This window comes from Coregonus lavaretus (assembly GCF_964263955.1).
Source record: "Coregonus lavaretus genome assembly, chromosome: 3".
NCBI lineage: Eukaryota > Metazoa > Chordata > Actinopteri > Salmoniformes > Salmonidae > Coregonus > Coregonus lavaretus.
The window spans coordinates 46,665,274-46,678,189 of NC_139990.1; the positions used below are offsets into that span (position 1 = coordinate 46,665,274).

Sequence of the window (12,916 nt, forward strand, 5' to 3'; positions counted from 1 at the left end):
ATTAATTACTTAAAAATCATACAATGTGATTTTCTGGATTTTTGTTTTAGATTCCGTCTCTCACAGTTGAAGTGTACCTATGATAAAAATGACAGACCTCTACATGCTTTGTAAGTAGGAAAACCTGCAAAATCGGCAGTGTATCAAATACTTGTTCTCCCCACTGTACGTCTTCTTGATGCACTGTGCTGGTGAAGGGCTATATTTACAGTGGGGAAAAAATGTATTTAGTCAGCCACCAATTGTGCAAGTTCTCCCACTTAAAAAGATGAGAGAGGCCTGTAATTTTAATCATAGGTACACGTCAACTATGACAGACAAATTGAGATTTTTTTTCTCCAGAAAATCACATTGTAGGATTTTTTATGAATTTATTTGCAAATTATGGTGGAAAATAAGTATTTGGTCACCTACAAACAAGCAAGATTGCTGGCTCTCACAGACCTGTAACTTATTCTTTAAGAGGCTCCTCTTTCCTCCACTCGTTACCTGTATTAATGGCACCTGTTTGAAATTGTTATCAGTATAAAAGACACCTGTCCACAACCTCAAACAGTCACACTCCAAACTCCACTATGGCCAAGACCAAAGAGCTGTCAAAGGACACCAGAAACAAAATTGTAGACCTGCACCAGGCTGGGAAGACTGAATCTGCAATAGGTAAGCAGCTTGGTTTGAAGAAATCAACTGTGGGAGCAATTATTAGGAAATGGAAGACATACAAGACCACTGATAATCTCCCTCGATCTGGGGCTCCACGCAAGATCTCACCCCGTGGGGTCAAAATGATCACAAGAACGGTGAGCAAAAATCCCAGAACCACACGGGGGGACCTAGTGAATGACCTGCAGAGAGCTGGGACCAAAGTAACAAAGCCTACCATCAGTAACACACTACGCCGCCAGGGACTCAAATCCTGCAGTGCCAGACGTGTCCCCCTGTTTAAGCCAGTACATGTCCAGGCCCGTCTGAAGTTTGCTAGAGTGCATTTGGATGATCCAGAAGAGGATTGGTAGAATGTCATATGGTCAGATGAAACCAAAATAGAACTTTTTGGTCAAAACTCAACTCGTCGTGTTTGGAGGACAAAGAATGCTGAGTTGCATCCAAAGAACACCATACCTACTGTGAAGCATGGGGGTGGAAACATCATGCTTTGGGGCTGTTTTTCTGCAAAGGGACCAGGACGACTGATCCGTGTAAAGGAAAGAATGAATGGGGCCATGTATTGTGAGATTTTGAGTGAAAACCTCCTTCCATCAGCAAGGGCATTGAAGATGAAACGTGGCTGGGTCTTTCAGCATGACAATGATCCCAAACACACCGCCCGGGCAACGAAGGAGTGGCTTCGTAAGAAGCATTTCAAGGTCCTGGAGTGGCCTAGCCAGTCTCCAGATCTCAACCCCATAGAAAATCTTTGGAGGGAGTTGAAAGTCCGTGTTGCCCAGCGACAGCCCCAAAACATCACTACTCTAGAGGAGATCTGCATGGAGGAATGGGCCAAAATACCAGCAACAGTGTGTGAAAACCTTGTGAAGACTTACAGAAAACGTTTGACCTGTGTCATTGCCAACAAAGGGTATATAACAAAGTATTGAGAAACTTTTGTTATTGACCAAATACTTATTTTCCACCATAATTTGCAAATAAATTCATTAAAAATCCTACAATCAGATTTTCTGGATTTTTTTTTCTCATTTGGCGCTCCCGAGTGGCGCAGTGGTCTAAGGCACTGCCTCGCAGTGCTAGCTGTGCCACTAGAGATCCTGGTTCGTATCCAGGCTCTGTCGCAGCCGGCCGCGACCGGGAGACTCATGGGGCGGCGCACAATTGGCCCAGCGTCGTCCAGGGTAGGGGAGGGAATGGCCGGCAGGGGATGTAGCTCAGTTGGTAGAGCATGGCGTTTGCAACGCCAGGGTTGTGGGTTCGATTCCCACGGGGGGCCAGTATGAAAAATATATGTATTCACTAACTGTAAGTCGCTCTGGATAAGAGCGTCTGATAAATGACGTAAATGTAATGTAAAAATGTAAATTTTGTCTGTCATAGTTGACGTGTACCTATGATGAAAATTACAGGCCTCTCTCATCTTTTTAAGTGGGAGAACTTGCACAATTGGTGGCTGACTAAATACTTTTTTCCCCCACTGTATGCATGAACATTCTTCATTATGCGGAGCAAATGTTAATTTACAGCCGCAGTAAAATTGCATATGATCAGGCACAGAGTTTGGCAGCTCATGCAAAATTGTATGCATTTGCATAAATTCCCATAAAATCCATTGCTATCGCTGTAAAAAGAGGCAGGGTTATATCAGCAGTATAACACTGATCAGAGCTTTGGCTGTCTCCTTCCAAGTCATTGCTGTTTTTAGTGAGCAATCTGTTTGTGACAGACCACAAGTGCAGGTCACCGAGAGAGCAGGTTTGTGTTTCAGACCCTGTTGTGACACACTCTGTTCAGCAGCTCTTCAGGCAATACACAACCTTACACACACGCACACGCACACACACGCACACACGCACACGCACGCACACACACACGCACGCACACACGCACGCACACACTCACACACACACACAAACAAACAAAGCCCCAGTCAAACAGAAGGCTTTTCAGACAGAGGTTGAGTGTGGTTCAACTGCAGGCCGCTGACTTCCATGCAGGCACTTTGTCATGCTCTCTCTCAGCTCACTGTTTCTATGCAGAAATATGTTGACACAAGGCTAGCAGTCTGGGCTGCTGGTGTACGGAGTGGTGGTGGTGGTTGGTGGGTGGGTGCAGCCAGCCAGCCAGGCAGGCAGGGGGTTGGTAGGTTGAGTCACTCCCCTGCGGCTCAGAGGGACAGCTTGGCTGGGGCTGAGGCTGGGGCTGAGGGCCGGGGCTATGGAGGTGGATAAAGCATGGGCCTGGGTACAGGCTGTCTGTGTGTGTGTCTGTGGCCATGGGTAAACACAGAGTGGGCTCCATGCAGCACCACGGGGCATGCTGGCGTAAAGCGTTTAAAAGGCCCTCCCAGTGGGTCTGTTCTCCTATGCCATCTGTGTGATTTACATGGCCAGAGGGGAGGCTCACAGAGTGTTCCTATGTGTGTGTGTGTGTTCACTCAGTTCACTTGCTCAGAAATACCAACCGAGAGTATGGTGGACCAGAGGTACTCTAGGGGGGAGGCAATATGGTGTGTGTATACTCTCTGTGTGTGTGTGTACTCTTTGCTTTGTGTGTGTGTGTGTGTGTACTCTCTGTGTGTGTGTGTGTGTGTGTGTACTCTTTGCTTTGTGTGTGTGCGTGTGTACTCTGTGTGTGTGTGTGTGTGTGTGTGTGTGTGTGTACTCTTTGCTTTGTGTGTGTGCGTGTGTGTGTGTGTAGGAGTGTGGTGCTACCATGCCCAACAGATACAACTTGTCCTAAAACTGGAAGTCGTCAATCATTCAAGCCCCTGGTACTTTATGAAATTGAGTTACCTTCTCCTAACCTCAAGGCCAAAGTTAGCAGTGAATGAGAAATAATTTTGAGGAATACGAAGGACGTCGAAAATCCAAAATGTTTATATATATTTTTGAAGCCTATTTCACAGTGGAATGATGGGGCTAATAATACAATTAAGTATGTAACGCAATATCTACCCAATAACCCAAACTCTTCATTTTAAAACGCAGGCACCATCTTTCTCTGGAGCTTCCATCATCTATTTCTATAGATTCTCATATCACAGAACTAGCAGAAACCATTCAATCACAATGGGTTGTCCATTATTGATGATGCATTCAGAATCCACTCAGTTTATGATGTTGTATCAGCAACAAGTCAAGTTTTCAGGGGCTTTGTCAAAAGGCATGACTGACAATGAAAATTGTATTTAATATTTGAATGTTTTGAATGAATTATTTCAAGCTGACTATTTTAAGTTTTATCATAAGACCAGCTACACTCAATTAGAATGGAAATGGATAAATCACATCAACAATATCTGGGAATAGATAATTATTATTTACTAACCTATTTGGGTCATGGTGAATAATATTCTCAAAGATGGACCAGCATTTACCTGGCAGTGGCTAGCACTCTCTTCCAAACCCCTTGATCTCCAGCACTTTTCAATGAAGTTTTATAAGTATCCTCCATCATTGGATATCTTTTATAAATACACTGTACTGTTTGTTAAATGGTAATAACCACACATACAGTACTAACAAGCAGGCAGACAGACAGACAGGTACAGGTAGACAGGCAGACAGACAGGTACAGGTAGACAGACAGACAGACAGGTAGGCAGACAGATATACAGACAGGTAGACAGACAGACAGGTAGGCAGACAGACAGGTAGACACCATGTCTTACTATCTGAATGAGCAGGAAGGTGAGTTCTGTCAGAGGTTTGTTGATGAGCAGGAGTTCCTCTGCAGCCTGGGTCTCTCCCTGGGACTCAGCTCTCTGTGCCTGTAGGAGGCACACACACACACACACACGCACATGCTCACACACACACACACACACACACACACACACACACACACACACACACACACACACACACACACACACACACACACAGAGAGAGAGATCAGAACTGTTGATTGACAACAATACTGTGTTATTGTTTTCGTCCCACCAGTAAAGAAAATGAGAAATCAATACTGTAGGAAAGAGGCAGAACAGAGAGATGAGTGAAGGGTGTTGAGACAGACAGACATACAGACAGACAGACAGATGGACGGACAGACAGACACGCACACACACAGGCAGCACTGTGTTGAGCTAGGTTTCATCACATCTGCTAAATAATGGCTGAGGTCTGAGATGAACCCAGTGAAAGTCTTGTCTTGGGTAGAACAGTAAAACTAGCCCTGTTGGACAGCTGTAGCAGTGTTGTTTAGGCTAGAACAGTAGAACAGTATTACTGGTCCTTGACATATTCAAATGTTCAAATCTCCTTTAAAACAAATGACTGGCCTTAGTAGCAGTCATTAACAGCACCTTCTGGGAGGTAGATATCATTTCTATGACAAATTGTCCGTTCCCTTTGGTGGACGGAAATAGATGCAGAACGACCAAACAAGTAATTTCCAAACTTCTGTTTTCCCCCCAGACTCATTCTGCTGGTTGGTAGGTTGGACTGAAAGAGACGCTCTCCGTCTGGTTCTCTTTTGGTTTCTCTCTCCTCTTCCTCTTCCTCTCCTCTCTCCTCTCCTCTCCTCTCCTCTCCTCTCCTCTCCTCTCCTCTCCTCTCTCTCTCCTTCTGAGGGACTGCTGGCTTATTTAAGCAGGTTTTTTCTGTCAGCACAAAACTTTGGGAAGGAAGATTGGCTGTCTGCAGTTAATGTGATTATTATTCCATGCTATACTTTTTTCAGCTCTTCTTTTGCTTAATTGCGAAGCATGTAGAACTTTCTCGATTAACTTCCTCATCCATTTAAAATATTAATTCTGAGTGAATCTGAGAGAGAGAGAGAAAGAGTGAGAGAGAGAGCGAGGGAGAAAGAGAGAGAGAGAGAGCGAGGGAGAAAGAGAGAGAGAGAGAGAGAGACAACTTGAAGACGAAGAAGACACTGGCCGCGTATTCTTCCTTCCTTATCATTATTACCTAAATGAATTTGGTTTGTGCAGAAGCCCTTTTAATGAGCTTTGCATTTTTTCATTCCAGTGAGAGAATTGATTTCCATTATGTTATTCTCCCTCTCCTCTCCCAATGTCCGGGCAGCATAAATATGTATGTCAGGAAGTGGAGGGAGGCTCTGTAGAGGACAACTAAAGCTAATGAGGGCCAGTGGGAGACAATGGAGCGTCCCTCGGGTGGGGGACCTTGTGGATCCTCAGTGTCTAAAAGATGAAGTTCAATGGGATGTATTTTCTGCTTAGTGCTCATCCTACTGGAAGTTGAGACGAGGCAAATATACATAAATATAGCTACTTCCTCACTGTGAGTCACCTAGATGTGATAGGTGGATATTGCCTTTCATTCACACACTCAACCTCTCCACCAGCACACGCACGTGCACACACACACACACACACACACACACACACACACACTTAACCCCCATTCACCAGCCTGTTCTAAAAGAGATTATGGATACAGGTAGGGTTGCACGATATGGGCCAAAAATCCAATTGCAATTTTCTTACCAAATATTGCGATTTGACTTGCGATATACATCAAAACACTTGGGTGAACTGTTGGAATCATAGAAATAGAATGATTTATATTAAGAAGCAAAGTGAAAAGCAGCATCGTTCTTGTTAGGAACAATCTGTCGACTGCAATGACCTAACAGAGCAGCATGCAAACTTAGAATGAATCTAACAGGGAGGAGGAGGAGCTGTGCTGCTTGAGTGACAGGGGGCGGGGCTTGGTATGTGGGAAGCAGCCACAAAAGAGAGAGGGAGAGAGACGATAAATGGAGTAAATGATAAAAACGGACGTTACACACGGCTGAGTGGCTCTTCAAAGTATTGCATGCGATACGGATTTCTTGCGATATGGATACTGCACATGTCAATATTGGGATTTCGATGTGAATTGGAGTAATTGTGCAGCCCTAGATACTGTACGTTTAGCATACCTGGAGTGCAAGGCGCACCACGCTGGATACATTGTGCAGAGTGTCCAGTAGAGACAACAGGAGGACATGGCTACTCTTCCTCTCAGGCCTCTCCTCTCTCTCTCCACGTACAGGACAGCTGCCTCGCTGAAAACACTGCAGACCACCTCCACCAGACCTGAATAAAACACAACACACACACAGGATGAAATATGACCAGACCTGAATAAAACACAACACACACAGGATGAAGGATGACCAGACCTGAATAAAACACAACACACACAGGATGAAATATGACCAGACCTGAATAAAACACAACACACACAGGATGAAGGATGACCAGACCTGAATAAAACACAACACACACAGGATGAAGAGGATGAAACAAGGTCTGTGTCCCAAATAGCATCCTACTCCCTACATAGTGCACTACTTTAGAGCCCAATGGGAATAGGGTGCCATTTAGGATGCAAACAAGAGGCTTAAGCTGGTCCCAGAGGTCATAAATACCAAGAAGCCATGGCTCCAGCACACAGAGTTTTAAAGTAAAAACTGGTGTTTTACAAGGCCTCAATACAACTCACTCTACTTAAAGTGATGTTGCACTTTTCTTGATGAAGTACATGAACCAGTTTCAGGCCTTGAGAGAAGGACAGGCCCTGATGGGATCCTTCCTCCACTATGACCTATACAGGATATTATATAATATATAAACCTCAAGATGCTGCCACTTAGTGCAAAATTATGCTAGAAAATAGACTAATAATGACAGGAAATGTAAATGTAGACCGGATGGTTTTTGCACATGGAGGATGCTCGTCCAGACATTCTGCTTCTATAATACAGTTACATCACTGAGTTACAAATCATACTTCTCCTCCATCCCAATTACTACAGAAAGATATCATCTCTTTCCGTTGACACAAAACCTTTGTCTTCTCCTGTCTAGTGCTTTATTTGTCATGCCTTGTTGAAATATTAAGAGTGTATGAATAATCTGCTTCGTCTTTAAAGACAGAATAAACTTTTCAGACAGTTTCTCAAGAGCGCTCTTCTCTGTCTGACCGGTCACCCCAGATCACGGCAGGTAGTTGACCCCTGGGCCGCCATCTGAGAGCAACGCTCTCTCCACATGAAACACCTGACTCTTTCAGTGGAACCATCCAGCTTTGAATCGATAGATACACCTACCAAGGGAGCATGATGGTGATAATATGATACATCATTATGTGTCATCTGGAATACAATGAGCCAGCAGATTTCACCTTGACAAAAATCACCTGACAACAATAAACCATGCAGTCAAAAAAACTCCCAGTACGTTTTATATTTAAAAAATGTGAAGGGTGGTACAAAAATCCTCAGAAAAGAACTGGGCTTAAGTATATTCAGAGTAGATTTGCCTCAGAAAAATGAACTCAATGTTGGGCAGATATTGGCATGTCTGATTGCTCAACAAACTGGCTCCAGTAGAATGGCTGTATTAGTGCTGCTTCAGAGGAAATGATGAAAGGAGTAGAGAAGAGAGAGAGGGAGAGGGAGAGAGAGATAAAACGAAAGGGAGAGAGGGCACGGGAGAGAGAGAGCAGGGGGGAGAGAGAGAGAGAAGAGAGAGCAGGGGAGAGAGAGATAGAACGAAAGGGAGAGAGGGCAGGGGAGAGAGAGAGCAGGGAAGAGAGAGAGCAGGGGAGAGAGAGAGCAGGGGAGAGAGAGAGCAGGGGAGAGAAAGGGCAGGGGAGAGAGAGAGCAGGGGAGAGAGAGAGCAGGGGAGAGAGAGAGAGCAGGGGAGAGAGAGAGCAGGGGAGGAGAGGGCAGGGGAGAGAGAGGGCAGGGGAGAGAGAGGGCAGGGGAGAGAGAGAGAGCAGGGGAGAGAGAGAGCAGGGGAGAGAAAGGGCAGGGGAGAGAGAGAGAGCAGGGGAGAGAGAGAGAGCAGGGGAGAGAGAGAGCAGGGGAGGAGAGGGCAGGGGAGAGAGAGAGAGCAGAGGAGAGAGAGAGCAGGGGAGAGAGAGAGAGCAGGGGAGAGAGAGAGAAGGGGAGAGAGAGAGAGCAGGGGAGAGAGAGAGAGCAGGGGAGAGAGAGGGCAGGGGAGAGAGAAAGCAGGGGAGAGAGAGCAGGGGAGAGAGAGAGAAGGGGAGAGAGAGAGAGCAGGGGAGAGAGAGAGAGCAGGGGAGAGAGAGGGCAGGGGAGAGAGAGAGCAGGGGAGAGAGAAAGCAGGGGAGAGAGAGGGCAGGGGAGAGAGAAAGCAGGGGAGAGAGAGCAGGGGAGAGTGAGTGAGAGGGGACTAGAGGGGGGAGAGCGAGAGAGAGAGAGAGAAACAGAGAAAGTCATACAGTGAGGGAAAAAAGTATTTGATCCCCTGCTGATTTTGTACGTTTGCCCACTGACAAAGAAATGATCAGTCTATAATTTTAATGGTAGGTTTATTTGAACAGTGAGAGACAGAATAACAACAAAAAAATCCAGAAAAACGCATGTCAAAAATGTTATAAATTGATTTGCATTTTAATGAGGGAAATAAGTATTTGACCCCCTCTCAATCAGAAAGATTTCTGGCTCCCAGGTGTCTTTTATACAGGTAACGAGCTGAGATTAGGAGCACACTCTTAAAGGGAGTGCTCCTAATCTCAGTTTGTTACCTGTATAAAAGACACCTGTCCACAGAAGCAATCAATCAATCAGATTCCAAACTCTCCACCATGGCCAAGATCAAAGAGCTCTCCAAGGATGTCAGGGACAAGATTGTAGACCTACACAATGCTGTAATGGGCTACAAGACCATCGCCAAGCAGCTTGGTGAGAAGGTGACAACAGTTGGTGTGATTATTCGCAAATGGAAGAAACACAAAAGAACTGTCAATCTCCCTCGGCCTGGGGCTCCATGCAAGATCTCACCTCGTGGAGTTGCAATGATCATGAGAATGGTGAGGAATCAGTCCAGAACTACATGGGAGGATCTTGTCAATGATCTCAAGGCAGCTGGGACCATAGTCACCAAGAAAACAATTGGTAACACACTATGCCGTGAAGGACTGAAATCCTGCAGCGCCCGCAAGGTCCCCCTGATCAAGAAAGCACATATACAGGGCCATCTGAAGTTTGCCAGTGAACATCTGAATGATTCAGAGGAGAACTGGGTGAAAGTGTTGTGGTCAGATGAGACCAAAATCGAGCTCTTTGGCATCAACTCAACTCACCGTGTTTGGAGGAGGAGGAAAGCTGCCTATGACCCCAAGAACACCATCCCCATCGTCCAACATGGAGGTGGAAACATTATGCTTTGGGGGTGTTTTTCTGCTAAGGGGACAGGACAACTTCACCGCATCAAAGGGACGATGGACGGGGCCATGTACCGTCAAATCTTGGGTGAGAAACTCCTTCCCTCAGCCAGGGCATTGAAAATGGGTCGTGGATGGTTATTCCAGCATGACAATGACCCAAAACACACGGCCAAGGCAACAAAGGAGTGGCTCAAGAAGAAGCACATTAAGGTCCTGGAGTGGCCTAGCCAGTCTCCAGACCTTAATCCCATAGAAAATCTGTGGAGGGAGCTGAAGGTTCGAGTTGCCAAACGTCATCCTCGAAATCTTAATGACTTGGAGAAGATCTGCAAAGAGGAGTGGAACAAAATCCCTCCTGAGATGTGTGCAAACCTGGTGGCCAACTACAAGAAACGTCTGACCTCTGTGATTGCCAACAAGGGTTTTGCCACCAAGTACTAAGTCATGTTTTGCAGAGGGGTCAAATACTTATTTCCCTCATTAAAATGCAAATACATTTATAACATTTTTGACATGCGTTTTTCAGGATTTTTTTGTTGTTATTCTGTCTCTCACTGTTCAAATAAACCTACCATTCAAATTATAGACTGATCATGTCTTTGTCAGTGGGCAAACGTACAAAATCAGCAGGGGATCAAATACTTTTTTCCCTCACTGTACAGACTGAAAGAGAGAGGGCCAGCGAGAGCTGAGTCCATGATGACTGTAAGTCGCTTTGGATAAAAGCGTCTGCTAAGTGGCATATTATTATTATATCTAATGTGCTGTGGAGAACCATTCTGATGATGAATAATACAAACTATTGGCAGCTGTTCCTCTACTATGTCTTGTTTTAAGTACTGACCACATGGAAACCTCTAATGCTAAATCAATAAACACACTACGATAAACCTGCCGCCAGGTCGGCCATCAGAATAAACAACAACAACAACAAATCAAAAATGCACACAGGAGGCATATTCATGAGAGTACAGGCAACACTCAGCTGTTACCAATCCTCTGACATAACATACTACCTATAATTCTGTGTGTAAGGAGGTACACTGGACTCCTACTGAATTCAATAGTTGTTGCTTTGAGCTTTGGTCTTCAGCTATCTGGTCCAGTAGGGACGTAGCCAGGCCTTTATTATGGCAGAGCAAAGCCAGGAGCTTCACTGCAGTCTTCAGTGTTGTCTCCTGAAGGGGCTCCTCTCCCTTTAGGAAGACTCTTCTTTAATAAGAGTGTCTTTTACCTGGAAATGGGAGGGGTTATAACCATGCTAATGAGGGCACCTGACAACAACCCTTCTGCCTGCCTGCCTGCCTGTCTGTCTGTTTGTCTGCTTGTCTTTCTGTCTGTGTCTGTCTTCTTGTCCGCCTGTCTGTCTGTTTGCCTGTCCGTCTGCCTGTCTGTTTGTCTGCCTGTCTTCCTGTCCGCCTGTCTGTCTGTTTGCCTGTCTGTCTATCTGTCTGCCTGCCTGCCTGCCTGCTGAGAAACACACAAAGGCCGTACTGGAGAATCAAGGGCTTGCTGGAAAAAGGTCTGTGTGTGGGTAGAGTACGTGTGTGTGTGTGGCTATATTCAAGCCTCTCCATGAACGACAAGGTTCTTCTGGAAGTGTTGTGTTGTGACTGTGTGATGACCTGAGGCAGCAATACTGTTTATCTGTGTTTACCACTCCAGGCTTTTTGGAAGGAGATATTTGTCAAAGTTTCGCTCTCTCTTGCTCTGCATTTCTGAAGATAACTCATGAATATCTCCACAATGCCTTGCCACGGACAATATAATTACTGTGGTGAATGGCCTAAACACCAGGCAGAAAGGCAGACAGGCGGGACATTGTCCTTTACAGTTCAGGGAAGCTATCCAGATCTCAACAGAAAGCTTCAGTTGCTGCAGTGAAACGGAATAGGATGAGTGGCTCGCGACAATTAAATGACTGTATGTCTGAATAAACCCCTCAGAGAAACATATACTTCATTCGTACACTGTATACAATATACACTGAGTGTACAAAACATTAGGAACACCTTCCTAATATTGAGTTGCACCCTCTTTTGCCTTCAGAACAGCCTCAATTCGTCGGGGCGTGGACTCCTACAAGGTGTCGAAAGCGTTTCACAGGGATGCTGGCCCATGTTGACTCCAATGCTTCCCACAGTTGTGTCAAGTAGGCTGGATGTCCTTTGGGTGGTGGACCATTCTTGATACATACAGTTGGGAAAAAAAGTATTTAGTCAGCCACCAATTGTGCAAGTTCTCCCACATAAAAGATGAGAGAGGCCTGTAATTTTCATCATAGGTACACGTCAACTATGACAGACATATTGAGAAAAAAAATCCATAAAATCACATTGTAGGATTTTTAATGAATTTATTTGCAAATTATGGTGGAAAATAAGTATTTGGTCAATAACAAAAGTTTCTCAATACTTTGTTATATACCCTTTGTTGGCAATGACACAGGTCAAATGTTTTCTGAAAGTCTTCACAAGGTTTTCACACACTGTTGCTGGTATTTTGGCCCATTCCTCCATGCAGATCTCCTCTAGAGCAGTGATGTTTTGGGGCTGTCGCTGGGCAACACGGATTTTCAACTCCCTCCAAAGATTTTCTATGGGGTTGAGATCTGGAGACTGGCTAGGCCACTCCAGGACCTTGAAATGCTTCTTACGAAGCCACTCCTTCGTTGCCCGGGCGGTGTGTTTGGGATCATTGTCATGCTGAAAGACCCAGCCACGTTTCATCTTCAATGCCCTTGCTGATGGAAGGAGGTTTTCACTCAAATTCTCACGATACATGGCCCCATTCATTCTTTCCTTTACACGGATCAGTCGTCCTGGTCCCTTTGCAGAAAAACAGCCCCAAAGCATGATGTTTCCACCCCCATGCTTCACAGTAGGTATGGTGTTCTTTGGATGCAACTCAGCATTCTTTGTCCTCCAAACACGACGAGTTGAGTTTTGACCAAAAAGTTCTATTTTGGTTTCATCTGACCATATGACATTCTCCCAATCCTCTTCTGGATCATCCAAATGCACTCTAGCAAACTTCAGACGGGCCTGGACATGTACTGGCTTAAGCAGGGGAACACGTCTGGCACTGCAGGA

General features: G+C 45.3%; 1 protein-coding gene across 1 annotated transcript in view; it reads right to left on the reverse strand.

Annotated features, from left to right (window-relative positions):
* LOC311127011 (serine/threonine-protein kinase ULK4-like) overlaps positions 1 to 12,916 on the reverse strand; it is a gene marked incomplete at its 5' end in the record, with an annotated part of 141,822 nt that overhangs the window by 34,346 nt on the left and 94,560 nt on the right. Inside the window, 3 exon segments of the mRNA XM_084158746.1 lie at positions 4,343 to 4,435; positions 6,565 to 6,666; positions 6,669 to 6,721. Coding sequence (XP_084014872.1) covers positions 4,343 to 4,435; positions 6,565 to 6,666; positions 6,669 to 6,721 — 248 coding nt within the window.